At 45.9% G+C, this 24,337-nt stretch overlaps 1 protein-coding gene across 1 annotated transcript in view; it reads left to right on the top strand.

Moving 5' to 3' along the window:
* Dnai3 (dynein axonemal intermediate chain 3) overlaps positions 1 to 10,153 on the top strand; it is a 49,642-nt gene extending 39,489 nt beyond the window's left edge. The window contains exons 19-23 of the mRNA XM_075978975.1: positions 2,216 to 2,346; positions 5,001 to 5,205; positions 6,591 to 6,682; positions 7,964 to 8,086; positions 9,844 to 10,153. Of these exons, the coding sequence (XP_075835090.1) occupies positions 2,216 to 2,346; positions 5,001 to 5,205; positions 6,591 to 6,682; positions 7,964 to 8,086; positions 9,844 to 9,987 (695 nt within the window). The 3' untranslated portion in view covers positions 9,988 to 10,153. The remainder of the gene's footprint in view (positions 1 to 2,215; positions 2,347 to 5,000; positions 5,206 to 6,590; positions 6,683 to 7,963; positions 8,087 to 9,843) is intronic.
* The last annotated feature ends 14,184 nt before the right edge of the window (positions 10,154 to 24,337 follow it).

Consider the following 24,337-nt stretch of genomic DNA (forward strand, 5'->3'; position numbering starts at 1 on the left):
GCAACCCACTGTTAATGTAAAAAAAAAAACATCTCTCACCTCTAAGGGGCTAATAGAAAATTTATTCGAGAGCCAAATGAGAATGAGAATGATCATGGTCTGAAAACACAGACTTGAGCCACCCGAAGTTCCCTTTCAAATACGTTTTTTTTTCCCCAAAAAGTTCTTAAAATTTTTGTTGCAACAAAACAAAGAAAGTCATAAATCCCAACACTTTTCAGGTCCATTGCTGGACACACCAGGGAGCTGTGTCACCGCAAAGAGCGGGGACTTCTGCTCTCAGCCTCAGGTGGTGCCTGACGACACCACTGTGGGGTCAGTGAAGATAATGACGAGGACCAGAAGTAGAAACCAGGCAGTCACTTGAGGCGAACAGTTCCATTTTTGTCCACGCTTTTCAGCCCCTGAGGTCCAGTTCTGGTTTCTTATCGCTTTCTGAATGAGCACCTCTGCCTGGAAGCTACACCTGAGCCTGTGACCTCGACTCCAGTTCTGACGCTGATCCCTTCTGGTGAATAGCTTTGGGATTAGACTTCTGGATTTTCATGGTGGGAATGGGTTATATCAATTCTCCAGTCACAACTCATCTCCTAGATGGTTTTAGGGTCTCTGCTCTTGAGGGAGGAATATTACAGGAGCCTTAGTGACCCCTTCCTACTAGAATGTCTCTGCCCCTAAATAGAGACGTGGTGTTCTGATCTGCTCCAAAGCTGGGAATCAAACCCAGGACCTCTGGAAGAACAGCCAGTGTGCTTAACCACTGAGCCACCTCTGTAGCCCAGGATGAATAATATACCATCACCTACCTAGGCCACATTTTGTTTGGATGTTCACCCATGGTTATTCCCGCCTTTCTTCTACTGCAAATGGTGGTGCCATGAATGTGGATGGACAAATAGCCTTTCAAAGCCCTGATTTATAATTTTAGGAGGTCCCTTTCTCTTTAATATCCCTTCAGTGTTGAATGGGGGCCGGGGGGGGGGGGTCAGCCCTCACATACCTTTAAAATGATGAGCTGCAGAATCAATTTGCAGTTTTGGTGTAGATAGAGTCATTGCAGCTTAGGCCCCGTAGGTCTTTGCTTTTATGGTCATCCCTGGAGTCTGGAGCAGGGAATGAAGAGCATGCAGGTCAACCCTGGCCGATGGGAGAGAAAGCCAGGCCCTACTCTGATACGCACTGGGCAGGGACCTGAGAGGCAGGAAGCCCCCAGGCCTGTGGCCAAGGATCTGTTGAGCTCTGGTCTCAGCACCTGAACTTTACCTTTGTTAGCTACAATCAGTGAAATCGCTTCAAGCCTGTGGCTCTGGTCAGAAACCAGGCTGCTCTTAGCACTGCACCTCACTCCCTGCCTGGCCAAGCTGCCTCCATATCTTGATCCATACCTTTACTGTGGATTAATTATAGTCACCTCTCACTACCCACCCTCTCACCCTCCCTCCCTCCCTGTCTCCTTTCCTCCCTCCCTTTCTCCCTCCCTTCTCTCTCTGTCTCTATCTCTGTCTCTCTGTCTCTGTCTCTCTCTGTCTCTGTCTCTCTCTCACACACACACACACACCCCTAAACTACCACAGAAGTCCTCACTGGGTCCCCACCTCGCTTCCACCTGCCTCTAACCCATTCCCACCATAGCAGCTTCGGAACCAGCCTTGGGTCTGAGCTGGACTCATACAAAGACATTGCACGTTGGCCTCCATCTGAACTTTTTCCCTGCAGGGCCGTGCACAGTCTGATCCTCCTAGACCCGGTCCATTCATGCCTGTGGTTCCAGGTTCCATTTACTGCTCCTCTTCCAGGACTTTGGTGTGTGTTGCCCTTCGGTGCGCACTGTTCCTCCTCACCAGAAACTTCCAGCACTCAACTCCACTAAGACCTAAATGATTCCTTCCTCCAATCATTCTATGTTAGGAGTGTCCCTTGTCATTCTTCCTAGTGATGGTTTCAGTTACTTGCTGGAGGATTTGTTTACTGGATATCTTCTCTTCCCACTAGACTGTCAGCCACTTGAGGCCAGGACCACATTGGGTTACTAGCTAGCCAATGCCCAGCCACCCACACGAAGACCTTTGTATATATAAACAATCCACAAATAGTAACTCCCTGAATGAACTGACAAACAGGTAAATGAGGGAGAACGTGGCATTGAGAAGTGGCCCAGGAAGCAAGTTTCTGTGACAGACCATGTACCCAAAGTTGGCCTTGTCTACTTCCATAGCTAAGAAGCCTGTAAACCTCTACACTGTCCATGACGGGGCTGTCCACACCGTTCAGAGGTCCCCTTTCTACAATGACATCATCCTCACTATTGGGGGCTGGAACGTGGCCATCTGGAAGGAAGAAGTCATGGTAAGCTGCCCGTGGAATTAAGTGGGCGGGCATGCCTTTGTTACTGAGAAAGACAATGGGAGCAATGACTGTTCCAGTTCATCGTGCCCGTGGGGCACTTTATAGAGAAATGAGAACAGATGGCCTGGCTCTAGCTCCTCAGCAGAACCACTGGGAGTCTTTGAAAACACCACCACGTGGCTTTCTTTCCAGAGAGGAAGTAAACAGCACAGCAAGGCTCTTGTTCTCTGGAACCCAACCCAATAGTGTTTGCTCTCGAGAATATCTATTGTGGGCAGCTCCTCAGACTTGAGTTTTCCTCCTTGTAAAGCAGGAGGTGGGACCCTGATGACTAGAGGAGCCCCGGGGATCACTGGGAAGCCTCTTGTCTTCTCGCCAGCAGCATGTTGGCAGGTTCAGGAAGCTGGCATCTATAGACTGAGGGCCCAGGGACAGCCGAGCATTGCTTGTCCAGACACATGTGTGCACTGGTAAGATCTGGTCATGATTAAGAGATGGGCCCTGCCAGATGGGAGCAAGACTGCCAAGACAAACAAACAATAAAAAAAAAAACAGATCCAGTGAAGCAGGGCAGGGCAAACTGGTTCTTTTTGGTGGGATTTCTGGATTACTATGCCCCTTTGAGAGAAATATGAGATTGTGAAAACCTGGAGGAACAGGGACAAGAGGCAGAGCACATATGTGTGTCACAACTGGAACATACATGCTCGCCCACCAAATAGCCCCCCTTGGATATCTAATTCATATAAATAATTCTAAAAAGAAACGAGTGTCAACATTTGCACACAGAGTGTCACTGAATAAAACTGAAGGCTTAAAAAATAAAACTAAAATAAAAATAAAACTTAAATCTCCATCCATAAACTTTCTGTCAATAATGAAGGCTTCATTTGTTTTGCTATTGTTGTTTGTTTGTTTGTACAACGAGGAAGGTTTTTTTAGTAGAAAAAGAAAACTCTCCAGGCGGTGGTGGTGCACACTTTTAATCCCAGCACTTGGGAGGCAGAGGCAGGTGGATCTCTGTGAATTCCAGGCCAGCCTGGTCTATAGAGTGAGTTCCAGGACAGGCTCCAAAGATACACAGAGAAACCTGTCTCAAAAAATAAATTAATAAAACAAAAAAAAAAACAAAGAAAGAAAGAAAGAGAGGAAGGAAGGAAGGAAGGAAAGAAAGAAAGAAAGAAAGAAAGAAAGAAAGAAAGAAAGAAAGAAAGAAAGAAAGAGTGAGCAAACAACTCTGGTATGATTTTCAGAAGACTGGCAGGAACCAAAAGCCCCTCCCCCCACCAGAGACTAAAGGTATTGAGAGAATGGGGACAGAAAGGCTTGGAGGTAACCAGGCCTGGGCAGTCTTCTGCCCTCATGACAGGGTTTCCTATGCATGGAGTTGACTTGTGGGAGATAATCCCATGCCTTGTTTTAGTCACCGAACTATAAGGGACACTTGGACATACCTCTGGGTAGGCGGACATGCCAGTAGCGTAAAGCATATTCCAATCTCTTTCCTCTGAGACAACTTTCCCAAGTTAGCAAATTATCTCATGGTGGAAAGGGGGGAAATGATGATTCCCTTATGCTTTGGTGCCCGAGAGTCTCTCCCAAACATAGCTACAGCCATCTAGACTGGCTTATGAAAAGTCTGTGGACGCTGCTGCTGGTTTGGAGCTGGAGTGGACAGCTGCGTTAGTTCCATGGTGATGAAAACCCCTCAGCAATAACTTAAAGGAGCAGAGATCTTGCCTGCCTGACTGGTATGTGGTTGTGTAGCTCAGTTAGTTCTGGTCCCTCCCACGCCGAAGCAGCATGCAGACAAAGATGCTCACCTCTCCGCAGACAAGAAGCAGAGGCACAGGATCAGGTGTAGGCTTCAAAGGCGAGGCTTTCCTCTAGCTAGGTCCCACCACTTGAAGTTTCCAGACCATCCCCCAAACAGCATCTCCAGAAGTAAGCCAAGTATTCGACCATGAGTCTGTGGGAGATACATATTCAAATCATAACAGTCATCTTTTTGTTTGCTTTTTGTGGATGCTCAGACTGTTTCCATGGGCAGCAGGTTTCTGTCATCAAGATAAAGTTAGAGGAGAAACAGCCTCAAATGCTCCTCAAATCTGCTGTCCACAGATCCTCATAGAAACAGCCATCCTTTCAGAGGCAATGGGTATATCAGGACCAGAAACTAAATTGGAAGGTTCAATCTCTTCTAAAAACCAACTAAAACAAAAAAGAAAAAGGTTGCTTATAAAATATATGAGAGAGAAAAATAGCTTGTCCTATATAAAAGCCCACAATATTTTTTTAATGTTTTTCATTAAAACATTAAACCAGATGGCCTAGTGGGTAAAGGTGGAAGGAGAGAACCAGTTCCACAAAGACGCCCTTCGACTTCCACATGGGCACTGTGGCGTGCACCACTCTGTCTCCGTTCTCTCTCTCTCTCTCTCTCTCTCTCTCTCTCTCTCTCTCTCTCTCTCTCTCTCTCTCTTTCTCTTAAAACAATTAAACCCTACAACAAAAGGAAGTAAGACTTCCAGTGGGAGAAACTTATGGTTAAGTAATAATGGCCACCTGAGCTGTACTTTTAGAAAAAAATAAAAGACTGAATTTTCCTTGGGTCAGAGCAAAAGTTTTCAATGTGTCCTTTACACTGTGTTTAGACTGGACCGCTCCTTCAGACATGCTGCGCACCGAAAAGGTACACGGCAGGGCACTGGTCCCTGACACGGCCCGGCGTATTCTACATTGGCCGAGAAGATGGATACGTCGATATCTGGGACCTCCTGGAGAAAACCCACGAACCGGCCCAGTCCCAGAATATCTGCATCACCATGATCACCTACATCAAACCCTGGACCTTTTCCAGTATGTTCATCTAATCCTTCGAGCAACGGGTTTGGAGAAGCTACAAACGCTTGGGCTGGGCATTCACACGAAAAGGCCCTCCCCCTTCTCGTGTTTTCCTCCAACCGGCTGTGCCTTCTGATCCCTACGCTTCCCTTAGTTTCTCCAACAACACTCCCTTCTTTCTCTCCATCTTGCTCCCGGACTCTGGGAACGCCAAAAGTGTCCCTCGCTGTTTGGACTCCTCAGCCATGATTTCTCAGACTTTTGATCAGGTCCAACCGAGGCTGATTTTGAACCACAAAATGGGAAGCATCTGCTAGTCTTCACAGAGTCCGTGGGAGTGGTCCTAAAGTCTTGCTGCTTTTTGGCTATTTCTTTCCAGGAATACTGAGTCGGCTTTTTAAATATCATGTACTTTAGTGATGCTCCCAATGACCACATCAGGCACCTCCCTTCACGGCATCACAAAACTCTCTAGGGTTATAGATCTACTAAGCCATAGTGTCTGGGTTGAAAATGAGTAAACAGCAATATCCTACCTACCAAACAAGCAGAAATCCAAGGACGTAGCTATAGAAAAGTAATTTGTTCCCTTGTTTTTTTTTTTCTGCCTGTTTTTCTAATTTGTCTCTTTGGCTCAAATAGTATTTTCTGTGTAACTCCAGGATGCCTGTCTTTACTGGAAGAACTTCCCCCTTTGTTTCCAAAAGTCTATAGGCACAAGGTTTTTCTCAATGATTTTTTTTCTAGAAACACCCCACCCAGAGACTCAGGCTTCATTCAGGATCTTTAGAGCATCTGCCTGGTTCCCACTTAGCCATGAAGCACGACCAAGGCTTGTTCTCCTACCCTTGGTACAAAACACTGGCTTCGTACCGGCAGGGCTATGATTGTAGCATTCAGGAATTTGAACCAGACCTTCTGAAAATGAGAAGAGGGAAGCATCCAGGAAGCTTGGGGAACGAGCATTCTCACTCTGTTCATTATTATTATTATTATAGTTCAGTGTTTTGTCATAGGAAAACCACGGTTAGAGCTGTGTCTCAGAAACATGTTTACACAGCATGATCCTTCAGCTCTTGCTGTGTTGGCTCAGGTGGGCTTTCTTCAGACGGCAGAGAAAGTTAGCTATCAGCTCCTCTCCTTAGATAGACACCAGGAGAGCCAGATTTGAGGTGGTGGAAAGCTGACAAAGACTCGGGGTTTTAACTTTCATCCCAGCAACTGGAAATAATGACTTGTCGGTGTTTACATAGTCCAGCCATGAGCGCCTGACGGAGCGCCAAGAACGCGGCCACTGCAGCAGGTCCTTCGGGAAACCACACAACAAAACAGCTTTTGTGTTTAGCCTCTTCAGAGGACTTTCTGTTTGTTGACTCTCTCTTTTTTTTCTAACCCTCCAGCGAAGCAGCAGTTTATAGCCATAGCTGATTACTATGGAACACTGCATATTTTAGAAATTCCGTGGACACTGAGCCACCCTTCCTTCAACGAGGTTAGTAAAGTCCCGGCTTCCAGAGTTTAATGTCGCTGATGCATTTCTTTGTCTAAAATTATACTTACTTATTTGCGTCTGGACGTTGGGGAAGAACTTGCGGGACTTGTTTCTCTCCTTCTACCATGTGGGTACCAGGGATTGAACTCGGGGCAGCAAACTTGGCAGCAATCACCCTTTCCTGTCAAACCATCTTGCCATCCTTTGGGGGCATACCTTAAAATGGTGGCCTTTTAAACTTGGGACATTTTAAATATAAGGGAATATTTTATCATATGAATTAGATAGTTTGAAGCTAAGGAAAATAATCACACATTTGAAGTCAAACGAATGATGTGGGTAAGTCGTTCTTTTCAAACTGTAACTGAGTATTATCTCGGCCATGTCAGAGACGCCCTTCCCCAAGGACTCTGACGACACATCATACATCTCTCTATCATCCTCCCTAATATCTGCATACTGCTGGCCCTGCATCTGAGCCGCAGTACTCTGCCCCTCCAACCTTATACTCCCCATCTAAGTGTTTCGAGCAATCCTAAGAATGAGGGTGTAAAAGGATTGATGACTGAAAAACATACATATATATATGCACTCACATTAAATGTATAGATTGCAGTCTATTGCATCCCAGCATCACACTAGTTCCAGACAGGCAGCAAGCTTGCCCTGCCTGCCTTCCCCAAGGGAGGTCTCTGTTGACTCCCTCCTAATGTTCCTATGACTGCATGCTAAGCCTGCTGGGGGAATTCACCTCTGCTTCTAGTCTCTTTAAAGTCTCCAGAGAGGGCTTCGCCATTAAAGGCTAGGTTCACAACCAGAAATAAAAGTCTCTGTAACTATCTTCAGCTGAGTTTACCAAGTTCAGTTGAGGACATGCAACTCCAGTCTCCAAAGTAAGAAGGGAGAAAAGAGGGAAAAAGCAAATACTACCGTAAAAGCAAAATCTACTGTAAAAATTGAAGGTTTTTACAGCTCTCTCCTTCCAACTATAACGACAAAAACCACAGGGGCCTAAATGTAAGCACAGAAGCAAGCACACGGAGCTAACTTCCCTGACCTGCAGGCGCACCTCCAGTTCACACCCCACTAAGGGATGAGAAACATTCTAGTTGGTTCTTCCGCTCATGGTTCAGAAGGTGGTTATACAGTTTTGGTCAGGTGGAGTGGGGAAATGTGGTAGGAAAATCCTAACCACGGAGCAGCAGGCATCCGGACAGAGCCTTGGAAAGACCAACGGCGTCCCTGTGGGGCTAGCTCATCACAGGCCTTTGCTTCTGGCAGGTATCGAGTGTGAACTACTACTTTGAAAGAGAGGTCAGGCACCTGGAATATGTCCAGCAGCGCAAGTTGATCCGTGATCAAGAAAAGAAAGAAATGGCCCTGGAACTGGTGAAGAAGAAAACCGTGAGTGAGATTTCAGAAAGGAGAGATGCCTCTGCCTCCTCCCTGTGGGAAAGTGTGGCCGGGCTCACCCCGCAGGAGTCCTGTGCACTCCACAGCTTTCTGCTTTTCCTTATGAGAACCAAGAGGACATTTCTTTGGTTTCCTAGGCCACTATGAGTGACAGTTACCTGTTGAGCACACCATGAGATCCTATCCCATTTCTGTTTATTGCATGTGGGTGTGTTCTGTACCTGGTGGTAAGGCTGCAGACAACTTACATACCTCAGAGGGCACTTTACATAGTCAGTGCTCTGTCATGTAAGTCCCGTGGAAAGAACTCAGGTCATCAGGCTGGGCAATAGGCACCATACCCACTGAGCCAGCTCCCCAGCCCTGCTAACAGAGAGAGTCTGTCCGCGCCATCCTTCTGTAACTCACTGTAATTCTAAAGTCCTTTCGTTTAGATACAAAGATCCCCAGGAAAGTGCTTCCATTACATGGAATTCCCATGTCTGGAGAGCGTTGCATTGAAACAAGCCATGAGCTGTCTACCAACAGCTTCCTCTGATGCTCGCTGGAAGGCATTTGGCTAAATCACGTGACCACTGCATCCAATGGTTATTAGGCTAAGGATGGTAGCAGAAAGGAGAGAGGGGTGTCCTTTGTCGTGCTGTGGTGGACAGCACTGTGAGCCCTGGCACCGAGACGTGGGGAGCATGTCCACCTTGCATGCAGCCGTCAGAGGAGCACAGCACTCTCCGGGCCACTCTCCTCTGTCCCTCTCTCAGGGGCGGGAACGCTGGAGCTGGTTCTCTGCCATCTGCTAGAACTGGGGACTTCTCAAGGCTCGATAAACAGTTCTTGTGTTCCCACTCAGATCAGCTGGGTTTGCAATCACGTCTCTTGTCGGTTTGTCTCCTCCCTTGCCACTCTGTCAGCACAGATTCCTAACAAACCCCACCTGTGGCCTCTTCACAGCCAAGCACACAGTAGCCTTCAAAGTAACTTTCTGGAAAAGAGCCCAGGTCTCTAAGCAAAGCAGCAGATGTGACTACAGCGAGGTCCCGCACACATCACCCACTGATAGACTCATGGTCACACAATCAAAGCGAAAGACTCATTCCAAAAGCTGCCCTTGGAGGTGACAGCACACAGCAATGCCAGCGAATTAACTGTCCCACTACAACCAATGAGCTGGGGATGGCTTGTTGTACTCTGAAGCACGGTCTAAGTGCTCCTGTAGAAGCCACTGTCACACTCTCCCGCGACAGCTTACCCACAGTTGCCACAACTCCAAGTACAAACAACCTACCTTCCAGGCCACATAGGGAAAGCAGGACCCATGGGAAAGACTGAGCCAGGAGTTTGTTAGTCTTTAGCAACGGTTTTCAACCCTTTCACAGGAACCAACTAAGCCCATTGGAAAACATAGATATTTACATTACAATTAATAACAGTAGCAAAATTACAGTTACGAAGGGGCAGCAAAAATAGTTATAGGTAGGGTCACCATGAGGAACTGTGTTAAAGGGTCGCAGAATTAGGAAGGTTGAAGACCACTGGTCTATAAAGGCACCACAGAGGACAGGCTCTTGCCCACTCCCCACTTCTCCAGACCCTCAGACAGCCCCTCTGTCCACCTGTCCTCCTACCCTCCCATAAACCCCTTCGGGAGAGCAGCCACACCAGCTCTTCAACAAAACCCAACTCCTTTTCATTCATCTTTGGTTTTTAAACTGCCAGTGGCTGACAGAGCTGTCTCGCTTGTTCCCACCCAGAAAATCTACAGCAAGTCGAAAGAGCACATGGAGGCGGAACTGAAGCTGGAGTATGAGAGCTATGTGGAGCTTGAGAAGGCCGTCCTCTTCAGTCTCGGCATAAGCAAAGTCTCAGAGAAGGGATCATACATGGAGATGATTTAGCCAAGATTCTCCAAGACGGTCCCTGGATTGACTCTGCTGATCTCCCCTCTCCTTTTATTGATTTGCAGTATGCAAGATGAAACAGCGGACTGATCATATATAGGTGTATTTTTAAATACAGGCTTTAGTTCACTGGTATGAAAAGAATTAAACTCTTATCAGATTTAATTCCATCTCATGCTGAGTTTTATTGAGCTGTGCAGAATATGGGCTTTTGAATAAGAACATCTTTATTTCCTATAGTGGCATTGCACAGCTCCTGACAGCCCCTCCTCCAAAGTCCTGGTCACGCAGAGGCCCTAATCCCTGGTGGAAGTAGGAATCCAACTTTGCTTCTCCCCACCACATGACTTTTGTCACCTCTCCATAAAAAGGATTTCCATGAGCCAGTGCACAGGGCCATGTTCTCAACACAGTATTAGCCAACTGAACCCAGAGATGTAATTTTTGAAGGATAACACATGAAGACCTGGGTGGATTTACCCAGAAAAACAAGATTTATTTAACAGTAGAAAAATGAGCCTAGAGATTGACCAAGCAGATAAGTTAACTGTAGTGCTGATAGGTACAGAAAATATTCGTTAAACATGCAGCATTCATGACATCAACACATTCTTAGCAACAATGGAAAAGACCTCTTTAACCGATGAAGGAAATCAACAATGGAAAAGACCTCTTTAACCGATGAAGGGAATCAACAATGGAAAAAACCTCTTTAACTGATCGATGAAGGGAAATCAACAATGGAAAAGACCTCTTCAACCAATGAAGGGAAATCAACAATGGAAAAAACCTCTTTAACCGATCGATGAAGGGAAATCAACAATGGAAAAGACCTCTTTAACCGATCGATGAAGGGAAATCAACAATGGAAAAGACCTCTTTAACCGATCGATGAAGGGAAATCAACAATGGAAAAGACCTCTTCAACCGATGAAGGGAAATCAACAATGGAAAAGACCTCTTTAACAGATGAAGGGAATCAAGAAATGCACCTTCTCATGGCTGTCTTAACGACTTTTCTATGGCTGTGATAAATTACCACTATCAAGGCACCTTATTAAAAGAGCCCGTTTAAGATGGGCCTCACAGTTTCAGAGGTTTAGACATCATGGCCACCGTGGCAGGAGCATAGCAGCAGGCACTGGAACAGGAGCTTGAGACACAATCATGAGGTGGTACGCTTCCTCCAACAAAGCCACACCCCCTAATCCCTCACAAACAGTTCCACCAACTAGGGACCTAGTTATCCAAGCATAAGAGCCACTACAATGACAAAGATGTAAAAGAATTTCTCTAAGACGTAGAATGGCATTGTACACATATAACTAGCACAGGAAACTGCACTGTAGGAAAACATGGAGCCCTACCATAACACTCCCATCACCCTGCCCAAGGAGGACAGTTTTAGCTTGTGGGGGATTAACAGAAGGGCTAATCAGGAAGGTGACACAATCCACTTTCCTGGTAGGAAGATAAGGAATGGATTAGAATAGAGTCACCTAACCAGAAATCCTCTTAGGAGGTCATGGTAACAGTTCAGGGTGAGAGACGAGAAGGCCCTGGAGGTAAAACATCGCATGAAGATGGAACTGAGAGCTTCACTGATGGGAAAGGGGAGAAAGAGAGGGGCTACAGTTTATAGGTCAGGTTAATGGAGGGGAGGGCACTGTCAATCAGCCAGAGATTGGCACATTCCCACCTGTGTGCCCTTGGACAGATGACGGAGCTCTGTGAGAGCCTCAGCCAACCATGTTGAATCCACATGTTTAGCAGCATACATGGGCTGGAGTTTACTGTTGCTTAGAACAGCAAACCCCTAGGCTGGTCTCGAACTCTCAACCATTCTGCCTTGAACTTCATCCAGGGGGCTTGAATTGCTCAGTGAGTTTGCCTTGAAGCACTTCACCAGGAGGTGACATAGATCTGAGGCAGATCTGCACCTGTGGGAGGAGAGAGAAGATGGAAGACAGACAGACTGCACCTCGGTCTCCCAGCATCCCAGTTACAGCCCAGCAGTGTACTGGGTTCTGTATCAGGCTCTTGGAGCCCAACAGCTGACACCCACTTCTCTGGCTCAGAGCCTTCATTAGCAGGTGACAGACCTGCTGAGCCCCAGCAAAGAACTCGGTTGAGTTGAGGCTCGAACTAGACAATGACAATACAGGGCCAGCTGGTGTGTATGAAATAGAGCTAAGGGACGGACCTCCCCTTGAGTCCCCACAGTTTAGCCCTTGTCCCCCGCTGTCAACTCCTTCCCCAGCCTCCCTCCACCTGTATTGTGGATCAATTCAAGCTTCTTTTTCTGTCCTCTACTCCTTTGGTCGTGAAAAGAGAGGGGACCCTAGATCCTAGCAGACCTGAACCCAAAGCTCAGCTTCATCACCTTGGATAAGCTGCACTGTCCCCTAATCTTAGTTAAAGGGAAATTCTCATATACATACCCCCTCTTCCCTCCCGTCCTTTCTCTCTGTGTATGTGTCCCCTCTTGTGTGTATGTGTATGGGGGGGTGCATGCACACACTTGCGTGTGCACACTTCATGCCCATTTGTTCACGCGGAGTCCAGAAGAGGACGTCAAGTGTCCTGTTCTGTCACTCTTTATCTTACCTAACTTGATTTTTTTCTACCTCTTTACTTTTTTTTTTCTGGAACATTACACACTACTCAATAACTAGTCACCCAATATCTGATTATTTAGATTAAATGTAATAATCATTCAGCTTTGCAAATTGCTTTCTGCTCACCAAGAAATGTGCAATTAAGCCGGGATATTTTCGGGCCCACAGATAAGCACATCATTTGCGTGCACTTTAGATGAAAAGGCAACGAGCTCCAGGGGACTGTGGCCGTGTCCTCTGCAGGTTTGCAAACTCACCACCGTAAATAATTAACAGCTCCCCGTGCCCTTCTGCCCTGAGCACGGGCGGCGGTAGGGAACATTCTACCTTGGTGCCAGGCTGCCAGTTCCAGGGCGGATACCAGGTAACTGAGCTGGGTCCTCACCTGGAACCTAAATCCCAGTGAAGGGCAGATTAAAGCCTGTCCGGGGAATTCACTCCTTGAATGGCCCATGAGCTGTCTGATGATCACAGTGGGCAGAATCCCACCCTAAATCAGCCTGGGAAGTCCACTGAGGAAGACAGCAAGGGGCCAGTGCAGTTGCTCTCAATGTCACCTCACTAACAGATAGGACTTGGATACTGACCATTAATCTTGGTTGTGCTTCCTTGTAACACGGCAGTGCCCTGGAGTCGAGAGGACGGAGGACAAAAATGTCCTTTCAGTCCCAGCTCATCAGTGTTCATGAAAGTCTGCCACATTTTGTTTCTTTTCTTCTTGAGGAAAAAGAAGAAAAGCATAAAATGCCAAGTTCCACCCTCTCTTCTCAACTAGGCAGGCATTTTCTCAGTGTGGAGACACTGAGCAGGCTCACCCCTCTCGAGCCTCAGTGTTAGGCAAACTATGTGAGTGTTTGTGTATGTGTGCGCACGCGTGTGCATATGTGCACATGCATTTGTGTATGTGTGCGTGTGCATGTGGTGCAAGCATCTGTGGTGTGTGCACAGGAGAAGGCGTATGCCCATGTTAACACATGTGGACTTCTGCTGCCTCCTATCACCTCCCCACTTATGCCTAGAGAGAGAACCTCTTACTGAGCGAGCCGCTCCCAGGCTGGCTGGACTGCTCTCGGGACAATGCTGGGACTACAGACCCTCACTGACCTGCTGTTCACATTAACGCTGAGGACCCCATCCAGGTTCCTCGTATCTACAGATCATCTGCTCTTCCCCACAGAGTAACCACCCCAGCCTCCGAATAACCATTTTGATCACTCAACACTTACAGATAATAAGTCCCACTGTGTGGAATTATGAAAATTAAATAAAATCTGAGAAACTAATGTGTAAGGTATAAAATGCAGCCGGGGCAATGTGAGCAACACTGAACTTCTTTGGATTCTGGGATGAGCTAAATCACCAAAGATTTCCCTACAATTGCTATGCTGTGGTTTTTGCTGTGGTGTGACTCCTGATGGTTGGTGTTTAACACTCATCGTGATGTTCCATTCACACACTCCACTGTGTAAATATGCAAGTAGCGTGTATTCGTGGACAATTAATTCGGCTCCACACCTGGATGGAGGTGGGGGTTCCTTGGACTTCCCACAGGACAGGGAACCCTGATTGCTTTTCGGGCTGGGGGGAGACTTAATTGGGGGAGGGGGAGGGAAATGGGAGGCGGTGGCGGGGAAGAGACAGAAATCTTTAATAAATAAATAAATTAAAAAAAATTCGGCTCCACAATTAACATTGGTCTCAACTTAGAAAAACAAAAGTCTGAAACCTAGAAAAACAAGAACAAATCACGGTTTTTAGTGTAAAAAGAGACTCCCATTTAAAAGGTAGGGCGGCCTTTTGTATATTCCTTTCAATTCTGGGTCAACCATGTGACCATGTAACCATCCCTTGACTGTATTTTACTCCTCTTTGTTGACATTTCTCCAGCAGGCCAGCTAAGCCCAGCACCAGGAAGAAGCAGAGAGACCCTTTGGATCTAAAAGGGAACCTGAGAGGAAAGGTCATATTCTCAGAAATGCTGGAAGGAGACAGAGTCTGAACCAAAAGGTCCATCAGTTCTTTCTGGGCAGAGAGGGGGTGGCAGAAATGGATTATTCTTGTCCACATTCCTGTGTCCATGTTTGCTGGCCCCAAGGTACACTGGAGCCTTGTGACAGAATTCTAGTCCACAGCGTGTGGGTAGAAGAGACAAACCCTCCCCAGGTCTTACCTGACTCCCTGAAGTTCCCCCAACTTTAACTTGTCCAGCATTTATAAATAGAGAAACGTTTCTCAACCACAGCAGATTTTCACAACCGGGATTTTCTCTTTTATCATATTAAACCGCCGAGCGTTGTGGGTTTCTTTGTTATACTGGAGCAGAGTCCACGCTGATAAACTCAGGTAGATTGACAAGGGCACCACCTCGTCATCGGAACACGTGCAGCAATAACTAAATCAGAAATCTGACTTAAACTTACAGCAAAAATAATAATAAAAATCTATGAAACCTTAAGTCAAAAAAGGAAACCTTTTCTAAGCTGACGGTTGCTTGTGTCCACAGGTTGAAAGAGTATACAGCAATCTAAGGCAACTCCAAGTCATACGCCAGGGAGCTCAGCTCACCTCAGATCCCACGTTTTATTTATTGATTTATTTAGTCAAATACCACAGTATTTAGTAAGTTTATACTTTCAGTCAGCAAAACCCACCTGATGTGATATTCCCTTCATTTCTTAGTTAAATTCAGCACTAATATATGTAATATGTTAGTATATGTTAGTATAGCCAACATATTACACATCAGAGCTGTCTTAGGTTTTAAATATTCCATACAAATACCTCCCCACACACACACACAAAAGTAGAAAACACAAACCAAACAAAAGCCTCACCTAACAGCTTACACATACAACATGCACACATACACACCACACACACGTGTGCACACAACACACACACATGCATGCACACACACACATACCACATGCGCACACACACCACACATACCTCACACACACACACACACACACACACACACACACACACACACACCATTAATACCCTAGGATTTTGTCAGAAAAGAGGTCATGTTCTTCTAGGTAAGAACTCAACAGAAGACCAGTGGAAAAAGAAGGAGGGGGAGGAGGGAAGAGGAAAGAAGGAGGAGGAGAAGGGAGGAGGAGGTGAAATCTCTTGGCACAAGAAGTAAAAGAACAACTGGAAGCTATCAGGGCTCAAGGCAGCTAGGACAGGCACATGGCCAGCTGTGCATCAGAACATAAATCTGTTGAGAGGTGAGGAGATGCCCAACTGCTTGACGCTGGCACGTTAGCTGGGTACCTCACAGCAGGAACAGCTAGGAAAGCCTGTGTTGTTTCTGACTGTTAACACACAGTTGGTCGTTTCTGGTTCCCGCTCTGCTTGTAGAGGGTTCCCACATTTGGGCAGTCTAGGAGGAAGCAATTAGGAGCGGGTATGAGGAGACAGCATTCTGCACATTTCCTGTTTCCTCACAAGAGAGGAAATCCTAAACCTCAGGGCAGAAAAGGATTGCCTACCACTTTGGCGCCCCCCATTTACGGTCCCCAAAGTCAAAGGCTGACTCACCTGAGCAAACGGAGCTGTTTTGGGTGTCCTCTGCACTGCCCACAGCCAGGAAATGGTGTGCGCGTTTTGTTGTTTTGTTTTGTTTTGCTTTGGGTTTTTTTTTTTTGAGGGGTTGGTTTTTCCCAGACAGAATTTCTTTGTGTGTCCTAGGATGGCCTTGAATTCACAGTGATCCACCTGCCTCTGCCTCTCCAGTACTGAATTAAAGGTGCGTTGTTGTGAGAGGCCGCTGCTCAGCCCTGAAATAACCACACAGAATCCGTATTAATTAAATCACTGCTTAGCCCATTAGCTCTAGCTTCTTATTGGCTAGCACTTACATCTTAATTTAACCCATTTCTATTAATCTGTGTATCGCCATGTGGCTGTGGCTTATTGGGTAAGGTTCCATCCGGTGTCTTTCTCTAGTGGGGTTACATGGCTTCTCCTTGACTCTGCCTACTCTATATATCTATTGTAGCCTGGCTATATTCTGTTAAGTCAAAAGCAGCTTCTTTATTCGTTGACCAATAAAAGCAGCACATACAGAAGGCCCTCCCACACCAGTGAGGAATCCAAGGAGCAGATTTCACTAGCAGACTTGGAGCAAGTCAGATGTGCACTAAGAGGAGGCCACTGAGCCACATGGCACAAGGTAGATTTTTTAAAAAGGGGTTAATTAATTTGTAAAAACTAGTTGGAAAAAACATAAGCTAAGGTCAAACTTTCATAATTAATAATAAGTATCTGGGTCATTATTTGTGAGCTGGTGGCCCAAAGAAAAATCAGCATACACCACCACCGCCCAGCGTGTGTATTTTTTAAAGATTTGATATATATACATATATATATAGTCATCATCACTGGATCCTCTAGAGCTCATTGGAGATTCTGAGCCATCCCATGTGACTGCTAAAAACTGAACTTCTTGGTCCTCTGAAAGAGCAGCAACCACTGAGGTGTCTCTCCAGCCCTCGCAGAGGGGTTTGCTTGTTTATAGAGCCAACAGGTGTTAGCACTAAGTCTGCCAATGAACGAGCACGAGCAACCAACCCACAGAAGTATGCCGACTCACCTGGGCAGGGATTTGCCTCCTGCTCTACAGCTACTGCCATCATCTGGAACTGTGATGTTCCCATCTGTACATATCTGGCTCCTAGGTCTTAGCTCTGATCTTAGGAGGGGAAATAGGTTTGTTATGAGTCTCCTACCACCTTCTGTTGAACAGATGGAACTCGGGAAGATACACAGCGACACGGTTACAGTGTTAAATGTACAGAGGAAAATGTGGTGCGGGCAGCAACACTTGCAGAATTCCTGGGCAGACATCCAGGCAGCAAGGACCAGGCTTCAGATGTTTGTACCAGCATCCTACAGAGGTCGTGAAGAATGAGCCATGTTGGGAACACAACATTGGACAGGCTGCAGACAGACCCATTAGGAGACCCTCACCCTGCATCGCCACCTCAAGATGAGACGGGGTAAATGTTCACCTGGACAAGGAGCATTCAGCCCCTAAACAGAGAATATTCTGCTATATTAGCTGTATGCCCAACTCCAGAGCAGCTCTGACTTTTATGCCCCTCTGTTTATGATGGAAAGGAGGCAGGACTGAGACCATAGCAACATTCCCTCAATTGCTGTGTATGTCCAGCTCAAGGTATACATCACCATACACTTAACAAGTTATGAATTTAAGTATAGAAAAAGTTACGCTTGTTGATGACAAGGGATATGAGTTTTCTACTCAGGGAATGATAAGGTTTACCCCAAATTTTACTTTTAAAAGATTTTTTTTTAATTTTAAAATTCCACTATATGTTTCTATGTGTGTAGCGTGTACCCCAATGTGTGTGGTACAGCTTGGAGGAGTCAGTTCTCTCCTTCAACCCTGTATGACCCAGGGATCGAACTCAAGTTGCCAGGCTTGGAACCTGCCTTTACCTGCTGCCGTAGTCAGTGTTCTAATGCCGTGAAGAGACCCCAGCACCGCAGACGCCGTGAAGAGACCCCAGGACCCGTGAAGAGACCCCAGCACCACAGACGCCGTGAAGAGACCCCAGCACCACAGACGCCGTGAAGAGACCCCAGCACCACAGACGCCGTGAAGAGACCCCAGCACCACAGATGCCGTAAAGAGACCCCAGCACCACAGATGCCGTGAAGAGACCCCAGCACCACAGATGCCGTGAAGAGACCCCAGCACCACAGATGCCCTGAAGAGACCCCAGCACCACAGATGCCCTGAAGAGACCCCAGGACCCGTGAAGAGACCCCAGCACCACAGATGCCGTGAAGAGACCCCAGCACCACAGATGCCGTGAAGAGACCCCAGCACCACAGATGACAACTTATGCTGGAGAGGTTGTGAGGAAAAGGGAACACTTCTGCATTGCTGGTGGGAATGCAAGCTGGTACAGCCCTTTGGATGTCAGTGTGGCGATTTATCAGAAAATTAGGAAACAACCTTCCTCAATACCCAGTAATAGCACTTTTGGGTATATATCCAAAGGATGCTCAATTGTACCACAAGGACATGTGCTCAACTATGTTCATAGCAGCTTTGTTTGTCATAGCCAGAACCTGGAAACAACCTAAATGTACCTTGACCAAAGAATGGATAAGGAAAATGTGGTACATTTACACAATGGAGTACTACACAGCAGAAAAAAATGACATCTTGAATTTTGCAGGAAAATGGATGGAGCTAGAAAACATTATTTTGAGAGAGGAACCCAGACACAGAAAGACAATTATCACATGTACTCACTCATAGGTAGTTTTTAAACATAAAGCAAAGAAAACCAGCCTACAAACCACAATCCCAGAGAACTTAGACAACAATGAGGACACTAAGAAAGACATACATAGATCTAATCTACATGGGAAGTAGAAAGTAGAAAAAGACAAGATCTCCTGAGTAAATTGGGAATATAGGGACCTTGGGGGAGGGTTGAAGGGAGGAGGGGAGAGGCAGGGAGGGGAGCAGAGAAAAATGTAGAGCTCAATAAGAATCAATAAAAAATAAAATAAAAAACAAAAATGTAATGTATAATTAAGAAATACAGGTTAATAGATAATCATCTATAATAGTAAAACTTGTAGTCATATTAGTTATATTAGTATATAATATATAATCATATTAGTTAGGTTTTCTAGATGTATAGAGATATATTTCAGTTAGTTAGATATTTTTAAAAAAAGAAAGGAAAAAAATTAAATTGCAGTTGGCTTATAGTTCAGAGGTTTAGTCCATCTTTGTCATGGGAGGAAGCATAATGACACCCAGGCAGATATGGTGCTAGAGAAGTAGCTTACAGTTCTACATCAGGATCAGCAGACAGCAGGAAAAGAGGGAACCATTGGGCCCAGCTTGAGCTTCTGAACCTCAAAGCCTACCCTCACTAACACACTTCCTCCAACAAGGCCACACCTACAACAGCAAGATCACACCTCCTAATAGTTTCCCTTGTTATGGGCCTGTCTATGAAGGTCATTTTCCTTCAAACCACCCCATCAACTGAACCATCTTGCTGGACCTTAAAAAGATTCCTCAAAGAAATAAGCGAAGTATATTACAGCCAGGGATGGTGGCTCACGCCTTCAATCCCAGCACTTTGGAGGCAGAGGCAGGTGGATCTCTGTAGGTTCAAGGCCTGCCTGGTCTACATAGTGAGTTCCTGGACAGCAAAAGCTGTATAATTAAATCCTGTCCCAAAAACAAAACAAAAATTAAGATAGATAAGGATATAAACATGATGAAACAGTTATAGGAAATGACTTTTTATTCATGAGTTTTACATGCATTTATGTATGTGTGTGCATCCAGTACATGCCTGCAAAGGCCAGAAAATGGCCAGATCCTCTGGAACTGGAGTTGCCGTTATGAGTCTCCCATGTGGGTGCTGGGAATCAAAACCCCACTTGCAAGAACAAGTGCTGTTAACCACTCAGCCATCTGACTAGCCTAAAATGTTTCTTTTTATAGGCGGGGAAATGTGCTCACCACACCGCATATGAAAGTGTTTACACTAAAAGGCTGAGGAGAGAAAGGACACGGATGCAGCTCCTCCTGTGCCCATTTGCTTGGCTTTCAGCTAACATAGCACTCATATCTGCTGTGTAGTTACTTCCTCCACATGGAAAGAGGAAGACTCATCGAGCAGTCAGAAGTTTACAGGACTCCGAACCTAGAAAACTGCAGGAATAACAAGAGCCCACCCTGAAGTTTGTAAGCAGTGAGCAACTGCTGGAGGGAAGAGACTCTTCGTGGAGCCGCCTGCAAGTCCTGCAGAGTCCTGACCAATGCATGCAGCGGTGGGCTTCCCCAGGAGGCAGCTGCCTCTGAGTCACCCATGTGCGCACATGCACAGCAGCCTCATAAAGTTACTTGCTGCTCAAACCACACTCGGTTGGAAGTGGTTTGGTTTTGTTGTGGGTGCTACCCGGAGTGAGCAGACATTTATTCATGTCTCCCCAGGAAACATCAGACGAGATCAAGTGCAGATCCACAACCTCGGACAGCCAGCGGTATTTGTGCTGCCCTTCCTTATCTGCCAGTCTAGACAAGCTGTTCTCACTTACCTCATGATTCAAACTCTCCTCGGTCGGGGTGAGCTTGACATGGCCACAGGGGGAGAAGGTTAGGCAAGAATGGACGCAAACCAGCTGGCAACCTAGGTCTTGCAAAGGTCAGAAACAAAGGGTATCTGCAGCTGGGGCAAGTACACAGGTGACAGGCTGCTCTGGTAATGTTACAAAAACACCCTGAGAGAAAGGGGTTCCCTTGCTTGACTTAGCATGAACAATACATTTCTAAAGTTGGAACTTTATTTGGATGAATGGAATTTCCACAAACATATGTAGGGCTATAGAAGGTAACCCAAGATCTCACTACACCCATGTCTTCATTAGGCAGAAACTGATACACCCCAATGACTTGAAAATGTATTGAGAGGCCTTAACAAGCAAGGACGAAGATATCCAATCCAGAGGCTTCAACGCTGGACAAGAAAAATAAAGTCATCAAAGGCAGTATCTGCCCCATGTGGCTTCTCTGCCACTCTGCCAAGGAAGCATTCCACGTATAAGTGCTGCTTGAGTTTACGAAACAACTTCCTTTTAATAAAGTACAAATTAGAATTTTGCATTTCTAGAAAATAAAATCTATACACATGTGAACTGGGCTAAAATCAAAAGGGGTATATTTTACTCATGGTTTGCGTAAGAAGATCCATTTAAATAATCTAAATAATCAGTGACCGGTCTTGTGGTAAGATACACTTCTCATTCACGCCTCATCTAATCATCCTCAACTCTGCAACAACGATACCCAAAATCTAATCATCCTCACCTGCAACAACGATACCCAAAATCTAATCATCCTCACTCTGCAACAACGATACCCAAAATCTAATCATCCTCACCCTGCAACAATGATACCCAGAATTTAACAACTCACTTTTGTAAGTGACTAATTCCCCAAATCCATCTTAAAGACAGATGCATAATTTCTTATCAAGGAGTATTTTCTGTGTAGGTGTGTTCATATGTCACACGTGTGCTAATGTCCATGGAGGCCAAAAGAGGGCAAGAGGTTCCCTGATGCTAGAGTTACAGCCAACTCAGAGCCAGGTCCAATGGCAACAAATGCTCTTAACTACTGTGCCATCCTTACAGCCCCATGGAGCGAATATTTTTTTAATCACATTTTAAGTCATTTTATAGCCCTCAGTTTTTATCATTCCTCAATTAAAAAAAACATTCTAAAAGTATCTTTTGAAGTCAATCATCTTTTAATAAATAGCTGATTCTCTTCTAAGCTATTGCCCCTCTAGGCATATGGCAATGAACTAGACATTACAAGATTCTTGTTGCCATGGGAACACTGTTTACATATGAAAGGCAGATAACAAGGCAACTCCAGATAAACACTCTGATGGAAATAAGCCAGTGCCAGTAGGTGTGATACAGCTTATGTTTTTATAAACTTATTTATCATGCATGTGTACATGCCTACATGTGTAACACTGTGCACTTATGAAAGCCATTCTCTCCTTCCACCACGTGGACTCTGGTGGTCCAATTCAGGTCCTAGGGCTTGGCAGCAAGCACCCTTGCCTGCTGAGCCATCTCCAGCCTGCAATGGTTTGAATGACAATGTCCCCCACAGGCTCAGACTTTGAATACTTGGTCCCCAGTTGATGGTGCAGTTTGGGAAGTTTAGGGGGTGTGGCTGGGGGAGGACCCTGGGGTTTAAATGCCCTGCGCCATTCCCACTTTGCTTGCTACCACCTGCAGAGATGGTCCAAGACCTGAGCCTTCACCTTTCAATTCCACCCGCCATGTCTGGCACTTTCTTATCATAAGGGCTCTTAGTCCTCTGGAGTGGTAAGTCCAAACACACCCTTCTTTCTTTAAGTTGCCTTGGTCAGGGTCCTTATCACAGCGATCGAAAAGTAACTAATACATAGCCTCCTTGAAATGACATTTCATCAGAGGCAGGGATGATGAAAAGAAGCTAACTACCCAAGGAAGAGGTGGACACAGAGATCCCCAAGCAGAGAGGTAAGTGAAGAGAGAGAGACCCTGGGACAAGTGATGTCCTAGGGTGGGTAGCGTCCAAGGAACAACAACACCCAGGAAGTGATGCACTCAATCTCTCCAGGTCACTTTAGTCCCCACAGAGAGCAGAGACTGGACACAGGGAGGATCAGTGGCAGCACATACGGAATGGAAGAAACAAAGTAAGACTGTCAGCAATAACAAAGCAAGGGGCAGGTGGGTACCTATCACACGCAGGTCTTCAGGGGTGGATGGGGGGTAGGTGGAAAAGACTAACGGGAATGGCAGGGTAAGATCAAGAACAGCAGAGTGCTGGGCACATCTGCCAGCTTTGCCTGCTTCTCCTTGTAGTTGGAAAATCTATTCCCATATGCTTTAGGTCACAGTGGTTCTCACCCTGTGAGCTGCAGACCCTTCGGTGTCGAACAACCCTTTCACAGGGGTTATCAGGTATCACAGGATATCAGGTATCCTGAATATCAGATATTTACATTACAGTTCAACAGCAGCAAAATTACAGTTATTAGGTAGCAAAGAAATCATTTTATGGTGGGGGGTCACCACATGAGGAACTGAACTAAATGATGACAGCCATAAGAGGGTTGAGAACCACTGGTCTAGGGGAAGGACACAGCTAATTCCTAACCCCTGGAGACAGGGAACAAAACTGGTGTTTCTGTCAGGAAATCCACAACAGCAAGGCTGCAGAGCAGTGGTGACCACAGCAGCGCCATCAGGACCAGTGGTGACCACAGCAGCGCCATCAGGACCAGTGGTGACCACAGCAGCGCCATCAGGACCAGTGGTGACCACAGCAGCGCCATCAGGACCAGTGGTGACCACAGCAGCGCCGTCAGGACTAGCCTGTTTCTGCCCCCTTTCAAGCTTTCTTGGCCCGCCGACTGTCTTTAATATACCTTAATATACTGAAGCATAACTTTAAAAAATCACACACCGTAAGTATGCAACCTTTGAACCAACAAGAACAAGATGTACGAGTCTGTCAACACCTTAGGAGAACCTTGCCTCTGACTCATGGTTTTAAAATTCCTTTTCTGCCTGAGTTAGCCAGTTAATTTTTGGCTAAGTCAGAATGTAACTAAGAATTCCTACTTCCAGCAACGCTCTGCTCATCAACTGTGAACCAAATGATTTTTGCAAACTGGTCAGGAAATAAGGAACAAAGATCATTTCTCCTACACTCAGATGAATAGGAGCCCAGTTTAGTTTTGTGGGGATTTTTGAGACAGGGTCTTACTAAATAAATAGTCCTGGCTGGCCTTGAATTTACAGTGATCCTCCAGCCTTTGGGAGAATTAAGTCTTAAGGGTAATTCAATTTTATTATTTCAAAGTACCTGAAAATGATGGCTTTAAATTCTAAAATTACATGCTGGGTAGTGGTGGTGCACACCTTTAATCCCAGCACTTGGGAGGAAGAGGCAGGTGGATCTCTCTGGGAGTTAGAGGCCAGCCTAGTATACAAAGAGAGTTCCAGGACAGCCAGGGCTGTTACAAAGAGAAACCCTTTCTCAAAAAACCAAAATAAGTAAATATAAAATTACTTTGTGATCAGAAATTCCAAATTCATTTTCTTTAGGGTCCCCAGCATAAGACTACACACTCTGCCGTCCTTCA

The sequence above is a fragment of the Microtus pennsylvanicus genome, chromosome 7 (assembly GCF_037038515.1).
Source record: "Microtus pennsylvanicus isolate mMicPen1 chromosome 7, mMicPen1.hap1, whole genome shotgun sequence".
NCBI lineage: Eukaryota > Metazoa > Chordata > Mammalia > Rodentia > Cricetidae > Microtus > Microtus pennsylvanicus.